This window comes from Branchiostoma belcheri, unplaced genomic scaffold (assembly GCF_001625305.1).
Source record: "Branchiostoma belcheri isolate BF01 breed outbred unplaced genomic scaffold, Haploidv18h27 scaffold127, whole genome shotgun sequence".
Taxonomy (NCBI): Eukaryota; Metazoa; Chordata; class Leptocardii; order Amphioxiformes; family Branchiostomatidae; genus Branchiostoma; species Branchiostoma belcheri.
In genome coordinates this window covers 82,842-110,644 of record NW_017802680.1, presented here as the reverse complement: position 1 = coordinate 110,644, position 27,803 = coordinate 82,842, and the positions used below count along the sequence as shown (strand labels likewise).

At 40.7% G+C, this 27,803-nt stretch overlaps 1 protein-coding gene across 1 annotated transcript; it reads right to left on the bottom strand.

Annotated features, from left to right (window-relative positions):
• Nucleotides 1-359: 359 nt before the first annotated feature.
• LOC109463491 lies at nucleotides 360-27,803 on the bottom strand. Its single transcript, XM_019760325.1, has 5 exons — nucleotides 27,709-27,803; nucleotides 26,687-27,126; nucleotides 6,974-7,060; nucleotides 3,583-3,635; nucleotides 360-381 (listed from the first exon to the last, which is right to left on the bottom strand). Exons 1-5 carry the CDS (start codon nucleotides 27,755-27,757, stop codon nucleotides 360-362), a joined length of 651 nt encoding a protein of 216 aa, XP_019615884.1. The 5' UTR covers nucleotides 27,758-27,803.

The following is a 27,803-nucleotide window of genomic DNA, read 5'->3' as shown; positions in this document are numbered from 1 at the left end:
CCTTTTGTCAGTGACACTAAGAGAATTCCAGGTTTATAAGTACCAACTATTGATTCATATGCAAATTAGCGAAGACAAATTTCTGTAAGTCCAAAGGGAAACAAAAGATAGACAAGTCAAGACAAGGATGATGCAAATTAGTGACAGAAGAAGCTCCTATTGCTTCAAAATAGAAGCTTAAGTATTGTCTGCCCTAGGACAGGCCTTGGGGCCAGAGAGTTCTAGTTTGCTAAATTGAAAACTATTGAATCTGGAGCCTGCTTTTCCTTCTGCAAAATTGCAGATTGTATAAATTTTTCTTCTGCAATCTTGAAAATCTATCTGCAGATTGCAGACTGCAGACAGGTATTTCGAACTGGCTATGAAGGTCTGATATCGGACCTGGGGGGAAACAGGAAAAAAACGTTTTCAAAAAATGACTTCATCTTGCTGCATCTTGATACAAACTACAGTTTTTACAGTCACACCTCTAATTTGTATTTGTGTGTGCTTAGACTCCTTTGTAGATCACAGTAAAGCATGATTGTATGTTTTAAAATATATGTGTGCTGAACATACTTGGCTCTTGGACAATTCTAACATCTGCATCTGTATCTATACAACCGGTATAACCGTCCTCCATAACCGGCACGCGGCGCGGCGGCAGCTAGCTAAATTATCACACCGAACGATTTGTTACACTCAATCTTTGCCCATTTGATTGCAGGAGTTGTTTAAAGCTTTCTAGTGACGATGCCCCAACTGTGCTTGGTGGCAACGAGTTCCAGTCTATGATTAAGTTCTTGGAAATACAGGAAGCAGGTAACCAAATCAGTCCGACTAAAATGTGTGAACCTCCTCCCTTATCAAATTACAACCCTGGGATCACACAGAGAAGTTAATAAGACACTATAACCACCTCTTACCTTCTAATGTAATTAGGCCTAGGAAAAAAATGTTGTGTTTCCTGTTTCTGTCCTGAACGAATTAGGGTTGGTAGCTTAGGGATTATCTTTTTTTCTCTTTTAACTTTTAGTGATATCTATATATAGGGGTCCAACTTATACAATACAGTTTAAGATTAATAAAACCTGCATGGGAACACTTTTAGTTTTAATGTCAATGTTACAAAACCAATTGTACAACATTTTATCACTCAGATCATGGAGCTAGAAAAGGTTCATCAGCTCGAAACTTATGTCCCTTGCAGGGTCCACGCCCCAAAAAAAGTCTAGGGTCGGCAGGTTTTTCTAGGGAAACAGGAAACACAACTTTTCTTTTTCCTTAGGCCCTATAACCCAGCAACCAGGAATTTGGCAGGGAGAATCTCTCATAGCATCTACATTACTCTGACCTTTGGAATAATAGTACAATATTATCACTTGCAAAAATATAAGACACAGAAATTACTGTCACCATAATCATAATCCTTCACTTCTACATGTCATATTGGATACTTTGATACTTTATTGGGATATCCACATTAGTTGCGCAATTTTTTGTGCAAAATATTCTTCCTGGATTCCAACAACACAAATTTCACAATCATATAAAAGCGACATTAGACTTCTACACCACTTTTCACTATTGTAACTGTAACAGATTATTGTAATAGCAGACCTAGGTAAGTCAGTATGTTCCTCGAAATAAAAGCCGGATCAGGTTATAATTATATTGCATCAGTTGGAAACCAGCTGTAAATGGAACCTGCTGCAGTCTGTTATTAGGGTGGTTCTGTGTGCTTCTCTCATGATCTACTAGGTCATCATACAATATACATACTGCATAATACATAATACAGCTATTTTGGGGGCAATACTTAACCCCACAACAGAAGGTTTTTGCTGTGTTTTAGGTGTATGAATTTTGGAGTTGAAACAATTTTTGTGCAGGTAACACAATGGAAGTGCATTTTCGCAGTGTCACCATTTTGCAGGGGAGCGGTCAAAATCACAAAATAATACCTGACTGCCAAAATTTCAAGATCTGCAGTAATTTTCTAATACCTCTCACCAACTCTCACCATGTTATTAATGGTTTGATTTCATCTCTGTCATGCATTTTCCCCTTCTACCATTGATTATGGAATAACATATCTCACATAAATGGAAACCTACAGTCAGCACCGTTTGTTCCACACTTAGATATTGTTTCTGTCTACAGGATTCATGTAAATTTTATAAAAGGTCCTCTAATTACCTGCTAATTTCTGCAGTTACAAACGAGCTTTCAGATCTCTGATGTTATAAATCAGCTGCAGGGCTGGAAATACTGGGTGCATGTGCACCTTAGTGCACCCAAATTTGGAGCTGTGCGCCCATTTTTTTCCTGTGGGTGCACCCAAATATTTCTGTAGGTTTACGTATGTAAAGATGTTAAATGTAAGAAGTACACAGCATTTTCTTTGGTTGGGTGCACCCGGGTGCACCTATTCCCAAAAATGAATTTCGAGCCCTGAGCTGGGTAGGTTGGAAGGGGATTTATGGCTGGCCTAAATAAACAGCTTACAGAGACTTTACTTGTCAGAACCTGTATTTCAGGGCGCCCACTCAAAGACTGGATACTAACAGTGGAGTGTTATCAGAACGATGCCTTAACCTGACTGTGGCAGGCCTGCATTAGAGTAGGTGGGCGGGAAATCTGTGCCTGGGGTTAGACTGGAGGTTATAAAGACCTACTCACGTCTGTATACATTATAAGGCAGTCAGATATAAACTCCTACTCATATCTGTAGGCTGCCATAGTGAGAGTACTTGTCCCATGTACTCATGTCTGTATACATTATAAGGCAGTCAGACTGTTGGATGTACTCTGCAAGCAGAGGTTTAGGCAATATTATTATTTTGTACATGTTTGAGACATTTTTATCTGGCTTTTTTTTGTACAGGTAGCCTACGTCGGCGTCTTGGATACTGCTCTGCTGATTTGCACACAAAGGTTTTATCATGTCATATTCAAAATCAGGACAGTCGTGATGTTTATGGCTGTATGCATGTCACATTTTCACCCTTACACTTTATAGGTGCCTCACTGCACCATATTGTATCAGTAGGCCAGAATGTTAGGGGGTACAATGAACTAAGCTTGCTCTGTCCTTGGTGCTGAATGCCTTCCAGTGCCCACAGTGTGTAAAGTATGAGGTGGAAATGTGACATTTGATCTCACTGACTAGCTTGTGTGAATGGTCTGTCACCAAGAAAACATCAACATCACAGAGCTGCTATAGTTCCTGTAGTGTTGCCCTGTCCTTGGTGCTGAATGCTATCCGAGTGCCCTTAGTCAGTGTGTAAAACACCTATATCTAAGTGTGTAAAATAGTGCAGATTCAGTTGTATTGCTCTGTCCTTGGTGCTGAATGCCTTCCCTGCACCTATGGTCAGTAATGTGAGATTGTGGGCATGCCTTCTCACTTGCTAGTATGACCCTCCCCCTTAAAAAACAATATCATACTGCTGATTCAGTTCTCTGTCCTTGGTGCTGAATGCCTTCCAGTGCCCATAGTCAGTTATCTTTTATTTTTAAGGTGTCAGAAATAAAGGATAACTGAAAATAAAATAACATATTGTGATCCTGGCCTTTTCCTTTGTTTCGATTTGTCCAAACCTTTTCATGATTTCTGATCCCGTGTCTCTCTGTACTCTTGAATCAGACAGATGCTGGGAGAACAAACATCGATATCCATTAACCTTTCCTCTGGTTTAGTCCATTTAGTTAATCAATAAACATCAAACCTGCTGATTTGAACACTGAATGAATCTATGATCGGACTTCTTACCACTATCACATGCAGGGCTCCAAATTCGTGTACTCAACTGCAGCTAACCTAAAAATCTTGGTGCACAGAAAATGTGTTGGCGCACGACATTTAGAGCTTGAATCTGAAATTCTACAGCTAAACAAGATATCTAACAAGAAATATAAGAGTGGTTTTGTTATCTTTTCTGACACTCAAATGCCAAGAATATGCAGTACACTAAAAAGTGCTCAACAGCACTTTTGCATAAACCTACATACTAAGTATCTATATCTGCAGTCGAATATTAGGTGTCCATGCAGCTCTAATTTTGGGAGTACAAAAGTGGAAATGCACCCAGTACTTCCAGCCCTGCATAGGTAATCTACAAATAGTCTTTCCCCCACCATCCAGAGCATTAGATTTTTTTCCCTCTTAGATAAATCTACACAAATATCTACAATGTATGTGCACAGTCAAAAACTTGTGCACTTCTCATGTGCAGCCAGCTTTCCAGCCCTGCATTGCACTGTTAAGTCATTCCCCCACCAAATGTGTTCTCCAGTCATGAGATTACTGCCCACATCATCGGTTTTCTATTCTGCGATGAACAGAAAAAAAGTGGACATTTCCAGTCAAACAGAGAAATCAATAGTCCATTTGAAAAGTTAATTTGGGAGATGGCGATTGCTCTGTCACGGACGGGAGGAAAGCTTTCCTCTGACCCACATTCCCTCAGTCGTGTACGGTAAGCACGGCAGGGTTAGAATACTGTTTGTTTTGCTTCCATCGATTTTCCAGTCATAAAATGGTCTGTGATCGATCATGATTATCATTTCTCAAAGCCTGTTCTACTACTTAATAAGTGACCACATCTACATAAGGACCACCTGGCCAATGTGACCACTTTTTGGTGGTCCCTTAGAAGTTAGATAAGTAAGATAATTTCCAGATTGACACAAGAATTTAGAATCCATAGTGACCACATGCACATACAGCACAGATTTTATTGGTCCCCTGAGTGGTCTTCTTGGGCAGTTTTTTACATTCTTAGAGTAAAAAATCTGTACTCAATATAATTTCTCCCAGAAGAATCTTTTTTAATTTCAGTATTTCTAAGCTTAAGTTAATGTCAATGTCTGAAGAAGGTGACAGACAGTCACCGAAACGTCAGTTGAATAAAAGACTTGGTTATGTGCTCTTTACTCTTTAACCAGATCTTCTCTCGAAATGCAAGGTAGACAGCACAAGTGTGTCACTATCCTAACTCACACATGTACCATATTTTGGAGATGTAAATAAGAACCAAAGACCTGTACCTAAACATCCTTTAGTGTACAGTACATGAGATGAAGCTTAAGGGACACACAGACACACTCTGATGCTGTGTGCTAGCACAGACACACTCTGATGCTGTGTGCTAGCACAGACACACTCTGATGCTGTGTGCTAGCACAGACACACCCTGATGCTGTGTGCTAGCACAGACACACCCTGATGCTGTGTGCTAGCACAGACACACTCTGATGCTGTGTGCTAGCACAGACACACTCTGATGCTGTGTGCTAGCACAGACACACCCTGATGCTGTGTGCTAGCACACTCGAGCAGGTGGGATGTTAGAGTGCCAAACTCACTCACGCAGACCACACACACTCACTATCCAGTTTAAGGTATAATATTAATAACAATGTATCAGATCTCAAGAAAATCTATCCAGTATGTGGCTTGATTTATTTTGTATCACTAAAAGGTTTTTTCTTTACTGAAATAAATGCACTTAGTTATTGAAGTGGAGAAATTGAGCTGAGCTGGTGTAGTATATGCAGGTACAAGCTTGGGCGGTGGGTTGGAACCAGCGTGCATGCCGTAATGTAAAATGTTGGGAAAAATCGCAGTAAAAAATTCATTCTGCGCATATTGGAGCATAGATCACTGCTTTGTTAGGGATGTGGTGCTGCATGGTGGGTGACTGACCTGCGTAGATGCGGCTGAAACAGTCTAAAACATTTACCAGCCAGAACAAGATATCTGCTCAAACACTTCATCAAGGCTGTCCACAGCTGAAATGGGTGGTTTATCATTGTCTCAGCTCACCGTACATGTATGTGTGGTCTTACATATCATAGCGGTTTCCTGGTCAAGACATTCATAGAAACTGAACAAGACTATTTCCTGAGAGGGGTGAAGGAGGCTATATACACGGGGGCCGACATCATCTACCAGATACCTTTGACCCAGTGTTGACGTCACACTTCAAAGAAGCCATGTGACAAGCCTCACTGGGTCAGTCTACTGAGGAAGACCAGAGTGACTGGTCGAAAGCTCTAGGTGAGAGAACTTTTTTGTGTTGGATCTTAAGTTTTAACTCTTAACTAAACATATTCAAAGGAAACTTACTCAAAGACACACATATATCATATTTGGAGGGCCCAAAATGCCACCTGTATAATTAATACAGGTTAGTGACTTGGGGTTTTGCAGGTATCTATCTGCACTGGTCCAAGCACTTGGTATACAGTAACTGCTGTATTAATCTAATTCTAATTTTGTTCATCTTTTTACAAGTCAGACTCTACATTTTGACTAACGTCAATGAGTACAATGGCACCTTATTGAGGGTGGTTTTACACCCCCTGACATCAATGGAACGACCCTTGTAATGAACTATGGAAAAACCCATACATGTAGATGCCCCTGCCCTGATTAAATGTGGCCAATTTCGCACTTTCATCTGGTAAAAGGTCGTTAAAGGTCGTTACTGACTCGTCAGGAATTGGAGAGAAGGGAAAGTATCAGGTTACAGAATGACGTATGAAATCATGTGATAATTACATGTCTGGGAATAAATTTTTACATAATTATGACCTGAAAATGTCTCTGAAGGTTAAGAGATCCAGGTAGGACTTGACTATTCAGAGAATTTATGAAGTTGCTAGATTAATGTTATTAACTAGAAAGGTAACATTTGCAAAGCAATTAATTCAGAATGTTTACCTTCTGTTAATTCTTACTTATGTACAATTCATATGTATGGTCTAAATCCCTCCTGCTATGAAACTGCAACATGATGTAACCCAACACCAGTTACCATGGTAACAGACGTCAACAAATCAGCTCATTGGCCAGGTCAGAGGTTAGTGGTTGGTAAGAAGAAGAAGAAGAGGAAACGTAGCAAAAACAATATGTTTTCCTTATTTGGTAAACATAATAACTATCAGGATTATTGTGTAAGATTATGTAGATGAGATAACCCCATACCTCTTTTTCTGGAGGCCCAATTTCTGTTTCGAGGTAGGAGAGAGTCGCTAAGTCGTCTGCCTGACCCCGACTGTCCCGCTCACCAACCTGCACGGACACAGAGTTAAACTCAGTCAGACCAGTCGTCTGGTTGGTTCCATCACACACACACACACACACACACACACACACACACACACATGTACACTAACTTACAAGTTACGACTAATTTGCCATGGAAAAGAGGTAAGGTAAAAACTATGCTGTCACTGAGCCATAATCAGCTTTGGCCATGTTGTACCTGCAAAAAGCAGTCATCAGAGGAGTCATCCGAGCAGTCGACAGACCAGTCTTTGGTTGGTTCATGATCAGCCATCGGTAAACACACATGTATGTAACACTAGTAACGTACAACTAACTTGCAAAGGCAATTAAACAGCAATCAAATCAAAAGGGAAAATTGCTGTTACTGAAATGCGCTCAGCTTAGACAACGTTGTACCTGTAGAAAGATGTGCGTTGGACTTAAATAGTAGAAGTTCGACTAGCTGACAGAATGATGGATGGTTGTGTTTTCACTGCTGGAATCTTTTGTTGTAGAGGAGACATCTGCCGGCCTGGTTATTGGTGTACTTAGTCTTAGTTATAGGTTATTGGTGTACTTACAGGTTACTGTGCTTACAGGTGTCACCAATTGCAAGAGTCACAAACATAGTTTAACCTTCTCCCTGCTGCCTAACCACATAAACAAGGCAAATTTGGTGCCAAATGACTACCTTGGCAGGCTGAATGTTAAAGATGTCACCACAAGTCATTGACACATTTCATCCTTTAACCCTCTCCAGACCTGCTGCCTAAACCCATTTATAACCAAGGAAAATTTGGTGCCAAATGACTACTTTAGCAGGCTGAATGTTAAAGATGTCACCACAAGTCATGGCCATATTTTACACTTTAAGCTTCTGCCTGCCTGTCTCCATTCCCCAGGGAAAATTGGTGCCAAACAGCTACCTCAGCAGACTGAATGTTAAACTAAAGTCTAGTAAAGATGTCATTGACCCATTTACACGTTAACCTTCTCCCTGCTGCCTAACCCAATATCCTAGGCAAAGTTGGTGACAAATGGCTGCCTTAGCAGGCTGAATGTTAAAGATGTCACCATAAGTCATGGACATATTTTATACTTTCACCTTCTCCAGGCCTACTGCCCAATCACAAAAAACAAAAATTCATTCATTCATTCATATAACCAAGGAAAATTTGGTGCCAAATGGCTACCTCAGCAGGTTGAAGGTTAAAGATGTCACCACAAGTCATTGACACATTTTAGACATTACCCTTAAGTGCAGCCTTACATCTACCAATACATGTATCTACAAATAAAAATACTCAGATTATAATTTTTGCCTTTATTAGTTATCAACTTCAAGTTTAGTTTTGTGGTAGTTCCAGTTCACACTTTCTCAAAGTCATTTTCCCCAGGATGGCTATAAATGTACACATTCAAGTATCCTGCAAAGGTCTGACAAGCACTCAGACAGTGCAGCCTACTATAGCTGTTAGGAAAGAACAGAAGTGATCTGAAGAACCCTTTGAGTGGCTAAGGCTTGAGACAAGAGCATCTCATCCTGGCACTTACAGCTTCAGCCAAGTGATCAGTACAAGTAGTACTGTAGATTTTACATTTTGTTTTCTGTCTGACTAATAGTATATACATGTGGAATGCAAATACATGTATATAAAAACATACACATCCAGTAATACCTTGACAATGTACATGTGTATTGTATTCTTCCACGGTATGGCACTGATGAATTATGTTAAAGAATTACAGAATGTATAATGTTATATACACTGTGGGAACATAAAGTGCCTCCGCCACAAATCTTGTGAATAATTGACACCGTCCTGTACCATATGGAATTTCATGCAGCATACGGAATTTCACGGCTTGAGGATTCCTGCTGTCTCCCAGGACAGACAAGTCAGGCGTGAAATAACCTGGGACTGGCTGCAGGGCAGCGGACTACAGTACAAGAAAGGGTCCTGTGGCGTAGCGACAGCGCGCTCGACTCGGAAACAAGAGGTCCCGGGTTCGAGTCCTGACATGCCACCGATCTTGTGGGATCCTGTTGGGAAAGGCACTTGACACGACGTTCCTCACTTAACTTGTGAAAATGGGTATTGTCCTGTCCTGTATTCGTCCTCTGCGTTGGTGGCGGCATAAAATAAGTACTGTTGATATAACTTGAGCCTGCCGTCACCATGTCTAGTCATGAAAAGTTGGAATAAAAAAACTACTGTACAACACTGCCACAGGACTGTCTTATCCAGAAGCACTATTCAGTAGGACAGGAAAGGCCCACAAAGAATCCAGGTCACTGAACATCCTCTGATCTAGATTTCAGCTTCAGTTTATTTATTTTACCAGAAGGTTACACTCAGGTCACTTCACCAGTTTTTCAGGTAAAACCACATGACAAAATAACAAGGAGGGTAAAAAATCTGAGTCTCAGGATGGAGACTGGATGGATTTAGATTTGTCTGTATCTCTTTCAAATTCAATGTACGGCTATAGTATACATAAGTTGTATTTCCAGAACATCCCATGATCTAGAATTACAAAATTGTAGGTAGACAGAAGTCAGGCTCATTTCTGCAGGTTTCTGTAGTGCCTTTCTTTCCAACATTTCTTCAACAACAAGGTTTTGTCCTCAAAACTTATTGTTTAATTTGATCTGTTTGACACTATTTTCTACTTCAAAATATCCCTCAATCTTTTTAAATGCTATAGCTAGTAACAAAAGATAAAGATTGTAATGTTTAAGCTTACCTGTGTTGTGAGTAGAGGTAAACCCCTAGTGATAACATTGAACTGTGGGCTACACTAGGTAAATCATACAGCAGGTATGGGGTTTGAAGAGGATGAACCAACCCAAGTCTGCGCTTTTCGCTCCTGACAGGATTTACACCACAAGGTCACCGTCAGCAGGTGAAGGTCAGACATAATGAGCGTCGGCAGTTTCCCGGAATACGAGAACATGGACGGTCGATATCAGGTTTCACACGTGACTCGGGATGGAATCATATAAGTGGAACATTACACCAGACAAACCAGGCTGGACCTCAGGTGTAATATGATATCATATGGTATACAGTATACAGTAACCTGATATGGGAGGAGTAACCTGATATGGGAGGAGTAACCTGATACGGGAGGGGTAATCTGGTAATAGGATATGATATAGGGGGATATAGGAGGAGTAAGGCATCTCAATTCAGCTGGAAATTTGGTGAATCTGGACTGATTTAAGATATAACATTAGGAAGATGGAATCTTCAACAGGAAATCTTTGTGCAGTTTCTATGAATATTACATTAGAATTAATATCCAAAATGCACACTGACTGCTCAACAGGTAACAGTGAATGTTGCCTTTCTAGTGTTCCATCATTTCCATATTAAAGCTAATACCTTCCTTTATTACGGTTGACACGCGTGTAGCTACAAGGTGACAGGTAACAGTGCCTGCATCACATAATGGGGCTTCCCTTCCCATATCTATACTACAGGGACTCCCAGGCCCCTAACCATGCTGTAGGGTGTGTGCAGAATACCTGATGAGGCTGGCTTGTATCACAGCCTGGAGAGCTGCCAGCAGGCAGGAGATGTGAGAAGGCTGGGGATTAGGGGTCGGGTTTGAGTGGGTCGTTTCATGGAGGAAATCTGTTGTTAGTTGGAGAGGGAGAGCAGGGCAACCTTCAATCTGAGTCTGCCTGTCTCTGGGACAGCATAGCCTGGGTGCCAGACTGTCTCAAGGGCAGGGCAACCTTCAATCTGAGTCTGCCTGTCTCTGGGACAGCATAGCCTGGGTACCAGGCTCTCTCAAGGGCAGGGCAACCTTCAATCTGAGCTTCCCTGTCTCTGGGACAGTATAGCCTGGGTACCAGGCTCTCTCAAGGGCAGGGCAACCTTCAATCTGAGCTTCCCTGTCTCTGGGACAGCATAGCCTGGGTACCAGGCTCTCTCCTGGGCTGATATACAGGCTAGCCTGGTGTCATACTGTCTCCAGGGCCAGTATACAGGCTAGCCTGGGTGCCAGACTCTCAAGGGCCGGTATACAATCTAGTTCCATGGCTCCAGGGCTATCCTGGGTGCCAGGCTCTCTCCAGGGCCGCTATGCAGGCTAGTTCCTCGGCTCCAGGGCTAGCCTAGGTGCCAGGGTGTCTTCAGGGCCAGTATACAGGCCAGCTCCTCGGCTCCAGGGCTAGCCTGGGTGCCAGGCTGTCTTCAGGGCCAGTATATAGGCCAGCTCCTCGGCTCCAGGGCTAGCCTGGGTGCCAGACTCTCTCCAGGGCTACTGTATCAGCTAGCTACATGGCTCATGGGCTAGCCTGGGTGCCAGACTGTTTTCAGGGAGAAGAAGCAGCTTCATCAGAAACATTCTCAAACTTTAACCTGCCACCTGCTGTTGCACTGTAATAGTCTGTATGACATGAAGCTACACGGCTATAATAAATTAACCCACATTATTGAAAAGCAACTTTCCCTGTACACTGCTTCCTTTCATCTGCATATTCTGCATATTCCAGCTAACCAGGCAACAATAATATGCACGTTTTTATTAAAAACAGATAACCTTTATTGTACATTCATGCCCTATCGGACTAAATACAGGTAAACAGATTAAGGTATATACATGTTTATTGACATTTTCGCCCGTAACCCTTTTATACAACCCGATTATTGCATTTCTAGCGACAAAAGTTAAGCCCCAGCTTCAGAAAACAGCTTGCAGGATTTAATAAAGGATCAGGACGGGTCCTGCGAGACGGGGAAATTTGGTTAGCTGAGACGGCCGACTGCTCTCATGCCTGTACTGGAGCCTGTAGGTGGGACCACAGGGCAATATTCTACTTCTGGGCCTAGGAAAAACATGTCGTGTTTCCTGTTTCAGTCCTAAAGAAATCAAAGTCAGTAGGGAGGGATTGTCCTTTCTTTTTTTTTTTTAAATTGGGTATCTCTTAGTGATCCAACTTGTACAATACAGTTTAACTTGCACGAGGACACCTATATTTTTAATTGAATATCAATGTTGGAAAACTCATTGTGCAATGTTTCATCACTCAGGTGTCAGATCATGGAGCTAGAAAAGGTCGAACAGCTCGAAATATTTATGTCCCTTGCAGGGGTGCACAAAAAAGTCTAGGGTCGGCAGTTTTTTTCTAGGGTCGGTTGGGAAACAGGAAACAATTTTTTTTCCTAGGCCTTGTATCTCCAGTATAGCACATCTAACTAGTCCGGACAGAATATCGGAAAACCATTTCTGCCACTTCAGACTTTATTGGAAGATAATAATTACAACTTTAGTGTCTGATTGGTTGACCTGAAATGCCTGTAACCTTATAATTATACACTACGAATTATGATAAATCATTGGCCAAAAATTATTATTAAAGGTACCTTACATTACTTACATTACTAGTATTCCACAATTGATATTTTCCTTTTCTTGCATTATTAGTTCCATTATAAATTTCATGATTTTATAAGTTTTAACATGAGCTATGATGAGCTGTTGTCATACAGGAGGTTCCACCAGTCTTGTTGTGGTCCATCACTGGGACATTCTAACTAAAAATACATGTGCTATTCTTACGGACAGGACAGTAATAACTTACAGAGATGACCTGTGATATTTTTGTTTTGGCTGTCAATCTGCAATCAGCAGCAGGAAAACTGTTGCGACACAATTCCTCCTGGTGGAAGTTCCAAAGTCAGATGAGGACAATGACCCTAAGGAACCCCAGAGCCACCAGTGCTTCCATGTGTTTCCTCTCTGATTTACTGTTGTGCTGCCAACTGTGCTACTAGGAAGCCCTGTGGACTGCAGGAGGAGGCCAGGCACCTGGGAACCAGGGTTTCTATATGTGGGATCACACAGACACCAAGGACGGGATTGCACGTTTAAATCTTCTTCAGGTTTAAATCTTCTCTCCCTAAACGGGGAATTCAAGTGTTCTTTATCAACTTATTAATTCCTGGTTTATTTAGCGAAGGTGGCCCATCATAGCACTGCTTTACATGAGGGCCCTGGACAACATCTACATGTATAACACAATGTACACGTCATGTATATCACACATATTCTCTAGTGCTTTAAAAAAAGGTAACCACTAGAGAATCAGTGGCCAAACGGCTACTTCAGTGTAACAAAGGTTAAACATACATGTATGTGTGCATCATGCAGTAGCCTGGTTACCAAACCTACATGTATTATAGCTCCAGAGTCCTACATCATCTCCTACATCCTAGTTGTGGAGAGGATGTAGGACTCAGGAGCTAGTATAATAGGTCTGGTAACCATGCTATCTTCCAGTGCATGTAAACAGACATGTGCAATCCCTGCCAGTCTCATGAAGACTCCCCACAGGGAATCACACATACACACACACACACACAGTTATGGATAGATTAAAATTCCTGCAGTTCTTAATTACCTTGTAATTGCCTGATATCTAGTAGGCCTGTGTAATGTACCATTATAGTATCATACACAGTTATGAATAAATCATATCTTTACAATAGTTACATTAATTATCCCAAAATTGCCTGATATCCATAATGCCTGTTGTAAGTGTAATATAATTGTGGTATGATACACAGTTATGAATAAATTATATCCCTGCAACAGCTACATTAATTAGCCTGTAATGGGAGATATCCAGTAGGCCTGTTAATGTAGTTTAAGGACTGTTGTTACTTTTAAGGATTGTTGTTTTATGGGCTGCTGTGTAAAATGTATCACTTGAAAATTGTTGCCAGATTATGACAGCTTATCTAGCTGTAGGCAGTGCTTATAAGATAGAACAGCCCACACACACAGTTATGGATAGATTATAATTCCTGCAGTACTTTTAGTAATTACCTTATGATAAATAGGTTTATTGCAGCTTCCTGCGGCAATCCTGCCCAAAGGCTAATTGCAAATAATAAGGATAAAAGAATATAAATTAAAAGATATAATTGTCAGATGTTCTGCAGGCAGTATTCTTAGTGAAACATATAGTTATGGCATTATGGTATCATGCACAAGTATGAATAGATTATAATTCATAAACTGTAACACTAACAGTCAGATATCCATTAAACCTGTTAGTGTAAGTGTCTGGGCTATTGTTACACTTAGGGGCTGTTATCAGCTTCACTTCTAAGTTGTTGACATATTATGATAGCTTATCAGGCTGTAGGCAATAACAGCCTACATACATAGTTTTGGATGGATTCACTCATTTCATTCAATTAAAACCCCTGCAGTAGTCAATTATCTTGTAATAGTCAAATATTCAGCAGGCCTGTCATTAGTGTTTGCTATCCCTTTTATTTAAGTTGTTGACAGATTATTATTGCTTACAATGTATCTGGCTGTACTCACTAGAACAGCCCACATAGACATGCCCGGTTATACTGGTGTTTAATGTTTGTTATCAGCTCTCAGGTGTTGACAGGTAGACACTGCTTATCCAGCTGGCCTGTTGTTATAGTGTATAAGGGCTCTTGTTATCCTTAAGGGCTGTTGTGTCACTTCTCAGTTGTTGACAGATTGTGATAGCTTATCAGGTTAGAGGCAGTAAGAATAGCCTACATACATAGTTTTGGATACATGTAGATTCAATCAATTCAATTAAAACTTCTGCAGCAGTTAATCATTGTACCCTGTTGATAGTCAGATATCCAGGCCTGTTGATACCACTTCAGTGTTTCAGTTGTTGTTGGCAGATTACGATAGCTTATCTAGCTGAAGGCATTAAGAACAGTCCAAGTAGATAGGCCCACTTAAATCTGGTGTTAATGTTTGTTATCACTTGTAAGTTGCTGACACTGTGACAGATTGATATATAATTCTGTATCTGTATCTGTATAGCCGGTATAACCGCCCTTCGACGTAAGACACCAGCTATTATTTTGCAGTAATTATTATGATTGTCTGGCTGTAGGCAGTAAGAAGAGGCCCTCATAGACATGCTGCTTTAGACTGGCATTATGTTTGTCATGTTGTTGGCAGATTGATATATAATTATTATGCTTATCAGGCTGTATAGGCAGTAAGAATAGGCCCACATGCTGCTTTAGACTCAGGCAATAATGTTTAACACCCCAAGAATGTTTGTCATCTGACTTCTCAGTTGCTGACACTGTGACAGATTAATATATATGCTTATCAGGCAGCAGACAGTAAGAAGAGGCCCACATAGACAGGCCCGCTTTATACTGGTGTTAATGTTTGTTATCACTTCTCAGTTGTTGACAGATTGATATATGCTTATCAGGCTATAGGTAGTAAGAAGAGGCCCAGACATGCTGCTTTAGACAGACATTAATCTAATGTTTGTCATCTGACATCTAAGTTGTTGGCAGATTGATGCTGATCAGGCCATAGGCAGTAGCCCAGCCCACCCCACCCTGCAACTGGCTCCCATCACCAGACAGGATAAGTGCTATTATTCATTAATCCTGCTTGTCACACTCTGATTGATTATTAGTAACCCAATCTTTTGCCTTTAATTGGGCAATATTCCAGTAGTTACTGTGACCACACTCAAATCTAATCTAAAATATAAATATACATCATATAAAAAGATCTTCTGGTGCTACAAAACAATTTTGAATTGGAACTTAGAAAGTAGAGTATCAAGTTGCCAGGGCTGTATCTGATATGCCACCATTTGGCTGGTGAAAAAAAAAGATACTGTGAAAAGAAGGCTGTGGTTTATACAAATGAAGTCAGCTCTACCCACTAAATATATGTAGCACTAATACAGATACAGACCTGAAAAACAGGAAGTGAAGTTACTTCTGGAATATAAATAAAACCTTTTTGGTTGAGAGACTAACTTGCTTTGTTCAGCTACCTTACAACACAAAGGACAGGCATCTCATTTCATGTTACATCTCCAGCCTGTCCTGACATTACGCTAAAGGGAAGCTGAACAGTTACAGACACCTGAACAGAAACTGAAGTTACTTCTGGAATACAAAATAAAACCATCTCGGCTGAGACACAACTGGTGGTCTGTTTTAAGCAGCCTCTTTCCAAGTCCTTCAGCTGTAATGTTTTATGTATGCAACCGATTACAGTAACTTTCCAACCTCTCACATCCTGTGAAATTGTGTCTAGACTAACTTATATTGCTCAGCTCCTATACAACTCAGGGGTTACAGGGTGTCACAGAATTCATAATTCAGCTAGAGCTAGAAGTTCAAGGGTTAGGTGTAACAAGTCGATCGGTGTAATATAGCCAGCTGCCGCCGCGCCGCGTGCCTGCGAACCTGGTGTGTTAAGCCGAAAGGCGGTTATACCGGCTATACAGATACAGATACAAATTTTACGGAATTCATACGAATTTTATGAAACATATACGATTCATTACTCTAAACATACAATCCTTACTAATTTGGTGCCCAGGCCCAGGTCACCAAATTAGTAAGGATCATATGTATCTGAGTAACATATCGTACTATGTGTTTTACTGTAAATTTTGTGTGAATTCCGTAAAATTTGTATATATGAATTCCGTAAAATTTGTATGAATTCCGTAAAATTTGTATGACTTGTTTAGCACCCCTGGGTGAGGCACGGCATAACCGGAGGTGACACGGTGCCTGCAAAGGTCTTTGTGTAGCGCTGAATAATACAGACACAGGAGCAGAAGTTACCTCTGGAATACAGATCTAGGCTACAGGTGGTCTGTCTGTCTGTCCATGTGTCTGTCTGTCTGTATCAGTGTCTGTCTTTCTGTCTGTGGAAAGACATGACAATAAACTACAATTTGAACTAATCATAAGTCATTTTAGTCTCATATCACTTTGCGTAAGCAGCCTGTAAAAGTCCTCATATTACGCTAAAGGGAGAATAAAACAGACAAATTACCTCAACAGGAACAAAAGGTGGACCGATTTTAAAATTCATGTATAATGCTTTATCATTTTAACACTGATGATCTTTTAAATGAATTGTTTGTCATAAATGTACTGTAAAATCAGCACAATTTAGTCTTGTTGACTACAAAGTTGATTGCACAATAAAGTTTGAAAGTTTGCAGTTTGAAAGTTATGACCGGAATTAGGGGTGGGTACCGGTCCAGGTGGACCGGTTCGGACCGTAAAAATTCTATCGGTCCGGTCCGAAAAACCGAAACGTCGGTGGACCGGTTTTTTGGACCGGAACAAAAATCCATACTTGTTGTTACTGATGATCACTACATACAAGGAGCCTGCCAGGAAAATGAAAATCCAGCCTTAAAATCAAAGAAATTTACCTTAGTTTCCGTCTCTCTCATCTTGCAACAATATTTTCCCATATTTTCGGTACCGATAGTCATCTAGAAATCATAAAAGACAAGTTTACAGGCCGTGTTTGGTTCAGATCGAGCCGAAAATCACTCATTTGTTACACCAGCAGTCACACTGTGAGGCACGTAAATTTTCACTCGAAATGAGAAATTACCGCCCAACAAAACGGACCATTATGTTCCCAGGGCTGTATTACTCTTTTGTTCTTGTGATCAACTTGTTTTCTTTGCTTGAATTGCGTAAAATAGCAAGGAAAAACAAGGAAACTTCGGCAAATTATCGCTCGGCCGTGCCGAGTGGCGGCCATCTTGTTTTCTGTTTAAGCTGCAATTTGGCCCAAACCGCTAGAGGCGTGGCTGCAATCCTGCAATGTGATTGGTTGGACAGTTTAATGTATTAATATATTCGGTCTGAGGTTTTAGCAGCTGTAGGACGATGGGAGAAGTTTGATACTAGTAATGTATAGAATGGATAAAATTGAATAAATTTGGATGAAATGAAATTAAAAAAATAAAATAGGATTAAAAAAATTAAAAAATTATAAGAAAAATTTTTTTAATGGTTACTTATACATTAGCATTTAGCAATGATCATTTAGCAACTGATACTCTGGTATCCAGAATCAGGTACTCTCACCTCTCGAATAAAAGTACCCCCTGGAATAGAAGTACCCCCCGGACAAATCTTCAAAATCTAATAAAAGTACCCCCTGGAATAAAAGTACCCCCCGGAAAATTTAAAAATTGACATGTAAGCAACGTCTATGCTCCAAAAATGTGTTCTCATGGTGTATATATATATATGTGTACGTCTGTATGACCTTGTCACTTGCAATTATTGACAGGTCCTGAATAAACATACCCCCTTGAATATGATTCCCCCAACAAATTTTCAAAACTTTATAAATATCAGGGATCTCCCCAGAAATTCAGAACAGGGTGGAGGAGGGTGGTCTGGAAACCCCCCCTCCATGGGGGGAAGCTATTGCATTTTGTCTTTTCCAAACACAAATGGAGGTCATTTCCTGCAACTTCAGTTCTACATTTTCTGTACAATTGCAGATGTATAAGGCAGGAGAAAGGTTCAAGATTTAAAAAAAAAGTTCTATTAGCACCCTAATTTTGAAAAAATTGGGCATAGGTTCCCCGGATGACCCCTAACCGGGGGCCAACGGTGCTTCCACAAGTTCAACAAGTGAAAAATACATGATACAAACTGTACATGTATTTACTACCTGGAACTTGGAGCAAGTTATTCCAAAGATGTACTTACTGACATTAATAAAAGTATATTAAAAACTAAACCAAATCCTATTTCCCAAACAAATCACATATTGACACAGCTGAACAAATAAAAATGTGATCATGTCTATAAACTCCACTCAAAAACAATTTTTGAGAGACACTCGGGTACTAAGCGTGATAATCTCTAATATCTCATCTGATTCTCCCAATGTAAAGGATCTTTACAATCACAGCATCCAACCGCACATACATAGAACAACAATATTACACAAGAAACCAATAAATTCGGAAAATTTCTCAGTAATGTTTGAAAATTATTCTTATTAAAATATAAGTGAATTTTTATTTCAGTTGTAGCCGAAAAATATTTTTCATGCGTTTAAAGTATCGTTTTAGCACTGTAATATGTACTTAGTACATGTTTTATACATTTGGATGCTATCTTGACCTTTGACCACTGTTATTCTAAAAGCAGGTCGGCCATTTTGTCTTTCTCGCCGTGGCTTTTCGAGCCGTTTTTTCGAGCAAATTTTAACCATTTTAAACACTTTACGGCCTCAAAAACTCATACAACGAGGAAAACAAGTTGTAGTTGTTATTTTCATGCGTAACATTTCTTCTGGGGATGGTTTATTTTTCCGCCGAGCTGCCGAAAACTAGCGTCAAACCGCAACCATGCGGTTTCTTCGCGGCGGCCGGCGGGAGTTTTTGTATCGGAGCTTTCACGATGTAAACAAAGATAGTCGGAGTTGTTTATCTGAAAATTTTGTTGTGAAACGCCAGCGGGGTGTCAGATTTTCTACTAATGACAGCGTTTTCTTTGTGGCGTCATGGCGAGATCGACAATTCATCGACAATTCACAGGAATTTGTGCCGACAATGGAATGAATTTTCCCGGAACTTTTCCGATTTTGAAAAAAAAAAATAAACGTACCGTCTAAAATAAGAATGTACCGGGTGGATTTTGAGGCGAAAAAAAATAAACGTCCCGGTACGTCTATTAAAGAGTTCAGAGTACAGGTACAGGTCCGGACCTGGACCTGATCCTCTGGACCTGGACCTGGACCTGGACCTGAAAGAGCCGAACAGGTACCCACCCCTAACCGGAATACAAATTAAAACTTTTGTGTCTGAGACAACATGTGTCTACCCGTCTGTGTGACAAAGTGATGACAATGAACCACAACTTGAACCAGTCATAAGTCCCAAAGTCAGCCACTCAAGTACAGTTTGATTTTCTAAGTCACTGATCAGATTTCAGCGACAAAATTAAGACTGTTCAGTGGAAAATTATCCCCGTTCACCTGAGACCTGTTTCAGAGCTGATCAGCCGACGGAAAAGTTTTATTCTTCTTATTTAACACCAGACAGTAATTAAACACGGGACAGCGACACTGTTACAAACTAATTATGGACTTCCTTAATTAATTATCAAAGTCTAAAAGTTACAGTTTGTAATGGAAGCTGGCCAATAATATCACCTCATCTGCTCATTAGCATATTTTATCCAAATAAGGTGTGAAATCAGTACAAAACCTGCTGGCCTTTCCATATAAGGTCAGACTATATATCTGTTACCTGCCAGGTAAAAATGGTTTCTTCCATATTCTGTATAATCAGTTTTGAATAAATAAAATAGCTCATATCCTGATACTGTAAAATAAGAGGGAAAAGGTGGTTTTGATGTTTGAAATTTGCTATTGAAACATTTCTACAGTACAGCAGAACTATAACACATATTTGCAGTTTTATTGATTTTGCAGTAAGAAGTCACTGAAAAATGCATTTAAAAAATGCATTCACAGTAATAAAACGCTGTACCCACTCCTGCCACTAATCATAAATAATAGGGTCAACAGTAATCATCCTCGGTCCTTGCCACCCCCAATCAAATAATCGGCCTTAAAAACCTATCACTAGTATCAGTAAATTTTTCATCAGCAATCCTTCATTTTTCTGTATCTAGTTTCTCATCAGCATCAGGATAATTCATCATTTAACTCCTGCCTGAGCTGAAATTTGTTTCCTGTTTTATAACAAGGTCACCTGAACAAAAATTAGCCTGGACACTGTCCTACATGTGTATCTGTCTGCTGGTGAGTTCCATAATAATACATGTAATAATCCACAACTCACTCACAGAAGAATATTTCCTCTCCACAACTCCCTACCTAAAGAATAATCTTCCGACATTGCTCCCTAAAAATTACCTTTAAGGTTGTGAGTTAGCTAGGGAGCCTAGAAAAAAATAAAATTGCAGATCAAAAATCGTTCTACAGAACCAATGAGAAACTTGTGTCACAATGTCACCTGGTGCAATCCAAGTCTAATAGAGAGGAAACAAGCTACAAAGTTGCCTGAGTAACTGCTTTTTTGCACAACAAGCTCCACACATGTATGTACATTGTACCTGTCAGCTGTAGAGTTAGGATCAGGAGACCCTCTGACCTCCCCTGTGTTTGTCTGACCAGACTGACCAGAGTGCCGATCAAACATGGCCTGGATAGCCAGACAGGCAACAGGCTAGCTTTGTACTCAAGCCTCTTCACACTTGTTACACTATGGTGAAGAATTATAAAGATGTTTATTTGCAAAATCATGCCTGAAGGCTAATTGCTTGTACAGTCAAGTATACAGTAACAGAAGACAGGTAACAATCTGTCTGGAAAAAAAAAATTATAACTACTTTAGCTTTACAATTTTTTACATGTATTTACACACTTAGCTATAGGAATCAAGCAGAACAAGGTAGAATAATTAAAGAACTGACAAAATTGTACTACATGTACATTTGGGAAACCCTAGTTATTTCTTCCTCACACTAGAGGCAGAATGACTTGGATTCACGTCTGAATGAAAATTTCTAAATACGTACTCCCATGTCCTGGCTATTCAAAGTGCATTCTTCAAAATTCAGCATATACATGTATTGCAAATAGTCAGATCCAGAATGTTTTGAACCTTATTATATAAGTTATTGAAATTTTATAGGAATATTTAGAATGCTGTCATACTAAAGTTAGAATGCACTTCAACATTTTTCCACTTCAAATTCCCCTGGAAAGTTTTGAGCATGCCCAAAACTACTGGCCAGCCGTAAGTATGGGCACAAATATTTGGAATGTAGTAAGAATTTTCAAAGTACACTTCGAATATCCACGGTGCTGAATATACATTTAGAATTTTCATATGCATTCTGACAGCATAATAATTCCAGTTCATCCCTCCTGTCGTGTGAAGGGGTCATTAGCAACAACTGGAACAGTTAATCGACTTTACCCAACTGTAGTGGGTCATTGTTTACTGGCATAAATATAGGGTCTGCAGGGTTTTTCCACAACACGTAATCAGCCTAATAACAACTGTCAGGTCTAATTTGACATAACAATTGTCACTGGCAGTTTGTTGTTTATGGTCAGGGAAAATTTTGAATTTAATTAGTGTTAAGAGTAAGCAGTCCTCCCTTCCAAATTATGGCAGATATACCATTGTGATTGAAAGCAACTTTGTGTATTCTTCTGTATATGATATCTTTGACTTTTCCATCAATAAAGAATAAGGGGGTGAACAATATTTTAAAAAAATATATATATATAACCATTACCAAAGTACTAGTAATCAACACAGGTAAATGATGGCAAAGTAACATTAAGCCTCTATGAGAATGTGCCATTGTTTTTACTCCACATTTAAAAGTTTCCATGGATGAGAGTAAGGAAAGTTTGAGGTGAGTTGTACATGTATAAACCAGTGCAATGCCTTTATCTAAGTTACATAATCCCAGGAGATAAAAGTGATTATCCTGCAGCCAAGCAGAAAACCTGTACCAGAGCAATTATCTCCAATGTTATGCCATCATTACTGCTGAAGCATTTGGCAAACCTTATGCCACTTTCAGAAACACTTTCGTTTTCCCGACTCCAAAGGTGTGCAATAAAAGGTACTTTTCACCAGACTGAGACAGTAACATATGTCAGTCTGTGTTAAACGCAGTAAATCGCAACATTGTAACATATGTCAGTCTGTGTTAAACGCAGTAACTCGCAACGTTGTTGTGCACATGGTTTATTGCATGAACAGAATTGCAGTAATGCACAAAATCAAGTTCGTCATAAACGAAAGAGTTTCACATATGTTCATATCTGGCACGTGGCCCAAAAAGTAAAGTATTTCATGAAACTGTCTCCTGCACATGTACAACTTCAAGTTAGCTTACAACATACAAGTCCCAAAAGTACCCTTCCAGAACCCTCTAGTAACAGAAGTGCCCTTCTAGATTTAATAAACAAGTTTGAACTGCAATTTCAAATGTGTTGAACTTACCCAAATTTTCAACTGATCAAATCAAGTCTTCGTCAAGGCTTTGGCAAGGTTTATGCCAATCATAATCATAAGATTATACAAGAATACTAGAGTTCGATGATCTCATACCTCCATGACATGTGTATTGTTTTCATAAATCTTACGCATGGTGATGACCACCTGTAATTGGCTTACATTTTTCACCGCATATATTCAAATCATATGAGGCCATTTGCATATATTGTATCAATTGATCATACTCTCCACCAAATGACAGGGTTATCTTAAGAAATAAGGCTATTCTAGCGTTTCCTCATAAATTATGCAAATGAGGTCCTGATTGACATAAATTATGTTTAGTGATGTTGACCTTCACTGAACTTCCAATTATGGCAAGTATTAAATTCCCAGCAGTTACCACCATAAAATTGTACCAATTTGCCATTTATTATGCAAATTAGGTCTTCCTTTACATAATCGATATCTGCCAATGATCTTGTCGTTCTCACTAACATATGTCTATAGAGTTTTATAGCCCTAATATGAAATAAAGCTGATTTATAGAATTTCCTCATTAATTATGCAAATTAGATCCTGATTTGCATAATTATATTTTGATTATGTCAAGCATCACTTAAGCTACCTACATACCAAAAATCATGATGATCCATCAAACGGTTGTTCAGTTATCCTCTCTCGAAGATTTTCAAAGAAACCACCCTGCAGTTCCAGAACAAGCCGCTAGGGGGACCAAACTCACGTGACTTCCTCCCGAGGACAAGAGCTACCTTCCATCCAAATTTCATGACCCTAGCATGTCCAGATCGCGAGATATCAAAACCGGAAGTTGCGCTGCAGTACCAAGGGAAGCCACTAGAGGGCCCAAAATCTAATCATTTCCAGTTTTCGTCACACCCTACCAACACACCAAGTATGAAACCAATCCATCCAGGCGTTCTTGAGTTATCTTGTTGACCAACAGACGGACGGACAGACGGACGGACAGATAAACGCAACTGAAAATATAACCTCCATGACACATTTCATGGAGGTAATAATAACAAATATAAAATTTGGGACAATACAATTTTTGTGTTGGAAAATACAGTTCAAACTTGTTTCATAGACCTGATTTTATCAGATCATGTACTAGTAGTCTTCTTAAACAGTTTTGACTATAAAGCTAGAGAAAGCCTGGATCCCAGACTAACTGTATACAAACATGTGTCCAGGGAGGATCCCAGACTAACACTTACTATTGTTATGAGACAGACATACGTGTCCAGGGAGGATTGTGACTGAATCTGTTCAATATGTTTCTCCACTTAAAGTGAAAAGGGGTGAGAATTGATTCGTCAGGCCAACAGGACTGGTGAGTCCAGCTCAGCCCGTGAAATATGCCTGGCCGGGTCACTCTGAGCTTTCCTGCAAATCCTGTTGTATAGGCAGTGGTGAAAACTGCAAATCCTGTTGTGTGGGCAGGAAAAGGGGTCAATCACTGGAACTGAACGGATCGCACAGGGGCAGAACTAAAGGGTTACTACTAATCTCCAAGCAGATCCTAGGGTCTCAAAAATAGAGTATCCAATTGGCCAGAGAGGGTCCATGCGCGACCCAAGGTTGGTGGGGGTAGCGACAAAAAAAACAGGTCATACTAGTAGTATATAAAAAGCTAACAATCATTCCCCCACACCTCTGCTTGGAGAGTAGGTTGCCATAGGCAGGCCGCTGGTATCACAGTTAGGCACTCTGCCAGGGTAAAAACTATAAACAGATAAAGCCACATCCTTAAACAGGTGTCAGTGTCAATTATACTCTCACTTCTCAACTCTCACTGTCCAACCTGGGAACATCACTGGACATGCTACAAGACTCTTCCAGACAAAAACTTAGCGTTACTCACTATCATACAGTAATGATATATTCTTTATCCTTACACCTCATACATGCTGTTGGAATCTACAACAGTTGGAGAGGGGGTACTTAGCAATGTTGACCAAATAAACAGTGGTATCTGATATTTGCAGGATAAACTTTGTCAACATTGTTTAAACATGGATGTAGGGGTGGATTCTATATTCACTCACTGCAACATGACTACTAGTAGCCCTGTGATGCTAACCCATTACTACTGTAGTGCATGAAGGATTAGCGTTGACCCAGGCATATTATTGTACTACTGTAGTGTAGGGCAGGAAGGATTATTGAGTCCCTGAGCCTTTTTTATTATTTTATATTATTTGTGTGCGTTGGGTGGTGTAGTGGTTAGAGCAATCGACTGTGAACCGGGAGACCCGGGTTCGATTCCGAGTCGTACCCGGTACATGTCTGAACATGCGCCCCGACGTTGTGCCCTTGGGAAAGGCACTTTACACGAATTTCCTCACTCTACCCAGGTGTGAATGGGTACCTAACTTCGGTTGGGGAAAGTCGTATTGAGGTCACCTTGTGGCGCCGAATGGCAGCCGCACAGACCCTTGCGACTATGTGTATCATTTGTATTATTTGAACGTTGTAATTGTTGTGATTTGTATTGATTATTATGTGATACCCTGCATCAATTCAGCCGTAAGGCTGCGACTGCATGGGTACTGTTTGGACAATAAAAACCATTTATTATATTATTATTACCTCATGACCCATAACGGCATTGCGGCAGGGAAACTATTTTTGTACCAGGCACATATTCAGCAACACAAAAGTGTACGCACTGCTATTTCCTTACAGTCTAATGTAACACGCAGTTATACAATAGGGAACACACTGGTGGTATTGTGTGAGGGTTTCTAAACTTGTTCTGTAGTGTTTGCCTGAATGAATGGGGGGTGTTTCTAACGGTTTATAATTAACTGTTATCCCCTGAGGTGTAAAACACATTGTGCTGATTGCTAATTTGGTGTAATGGCCGGAAACCCTAGAGTGTTAGACTATTGGAACCATTCTGGAGAAGTGTTTTTTTACTGGAAAAAGGGTTTCTGAGTTGTTATTTAGCATGTTTCTCTTAAGTATTTATGTATTACAAACATATCTACTCTCTGTCATATATACATAACACATTACATTATTAGCTTTAATAATGAAAGTTAGAAAGTTAGATTAGTAGAAGGTACAACTTCATTTTAGTGTATGGTTTTCTAGTAGACATTCCTTACAACATTCTGTACTCATTGTTATTGTCAATGTCCGTTTGCAATTAGCCTTCAGGCATGAACTTACAATAAAGAAATCTGGGTTGTACTGTTACTGTAACATTACTGTTTTTATAGTTTTTGTAGATATATGATATTTGACATTTTGTATACAGTGTTCGAAATACCTGTCTGCAGTCTGCAATCTGCAGATAGATTTCAAAGATTGCAGAAGAAAAATTTATACAATCTGCAATTTTGCAGCAGGAAAAATTGGCACTTGGGATTTGGCGCTCTTGGCCCCAAGGACATAAAACACTTAAGCTCCTGTTCTGAAACAACAGAAGCTTCTTCACTAATTTACATCAACCTTGTCTTGACTTGTCTATCTTTTGTTTCCTTTTGGACTTCCAAAAATTTGTCTTCACTAATTTGCATATCAATCAATAGTTCATGCTTATAAACCTGCAAGATTGTAGTATGGAGGCTTGTGTATTTGCAGAAAGTATTTCCAAATTGCAGAACAAAATTTTGACTCTTCTGCAATATTGCAGAACACTGAAAAAAAGTATTTCGACCACTGGTATACATGTAAATATCAACGCCATTCAGCCAACATCGCATGCCATGTTTGTCTGTTATGTTGGGTATGTTAATAAAGAATTGAAACTGAAACCTTATTTATAAGTTGTTTACATCATGACTTACCGTGTGTTGCTGCCGGTGGTTGTACCCGGAAGTGGAGCCCTCATGCGAGGGTGAGTACCCCGTAGCCCCGTCCTGTTGTTCTCGGCTTGTTGTCGCGTCTTCCTTAGGCAGAACCTCTGCGAAGGCGCAGTCCTGTCCGTTCTGGCCGCTGTCGGGCCTTGTCGGGCCGCGGACCCGCCCGTTGGCGGCGGCAGGGGCGAGGGAGGGCCGCCGGAGCGGCGAGTCGTAGCCCTGGTGCGCGATGTCGGGCTGGCTGCACGTCAGTCTCGGGTCGCGCTTCAGCTTCGTGCTGGTTCCCTGAGATTTCTGCTTCTCGGCCAGGAACGGCCATCGCGGCTTCGCCTTCTTCTTAAAGTAGCCGAGAAGGCGCTGCTTCCTGGACTTTCGGCCCGCCCCGGGCTCCCGTTCTGGCGAGCTGGAGCTGACACTACACCGCTCACCTGGAGAAACACACACACAACCTCCGTCCATGACTACAGCTCGTACTGACTACCTCACACTCCTTACACACATTAAACCCCAAAATTCGTCAATATCCCATCGATTCTGGGCTATTTCGGGACGTGAGAGACGCTGGTTATCCACCTGGTGTGTTTACCTATAATGGGCAGGGCGTGAGGGGGGAGGGGGGCGTCAGCTGGAGCGCCCAGGTTCGAAACTGGGCCACCATAACATCGCCTGGACACCAAATCTGGAGCGGGACTCAATGACACAAATGTGCAGCATCAGAATCATGACTAGGGTCGGGGTTAGGCGTATGTAGGCCGCGTTTCAGCGCCCATTACCAGCCACTAATTCGCCAGGAAGCCAGCTGAATCGAAAATTATGCGCGGTACGTTTTTTTTTTAAACCTTTCGCGGAACCACAACAGAGAGGCAGGCCGACACCACAGCCCGACCGCGGGTATTTCTGGCATGCCCGGCCGTACAGCCCTGCGCCACAGCCTGCCTTAGCGCCCAGGTTTGCCTGTAGAGGCTGTGGAAATGCGGGTTAAAGCGGGGACAAGGCGGGCCGAGACTTACCGAGTTCGCTGTCGGTGTCCGCATCCGACCGGCCCGCGTGCCGAGACATCTTCTACCCAGGCAGACGTCACCTGCGCGAGCTGCGTGCGCAAAGG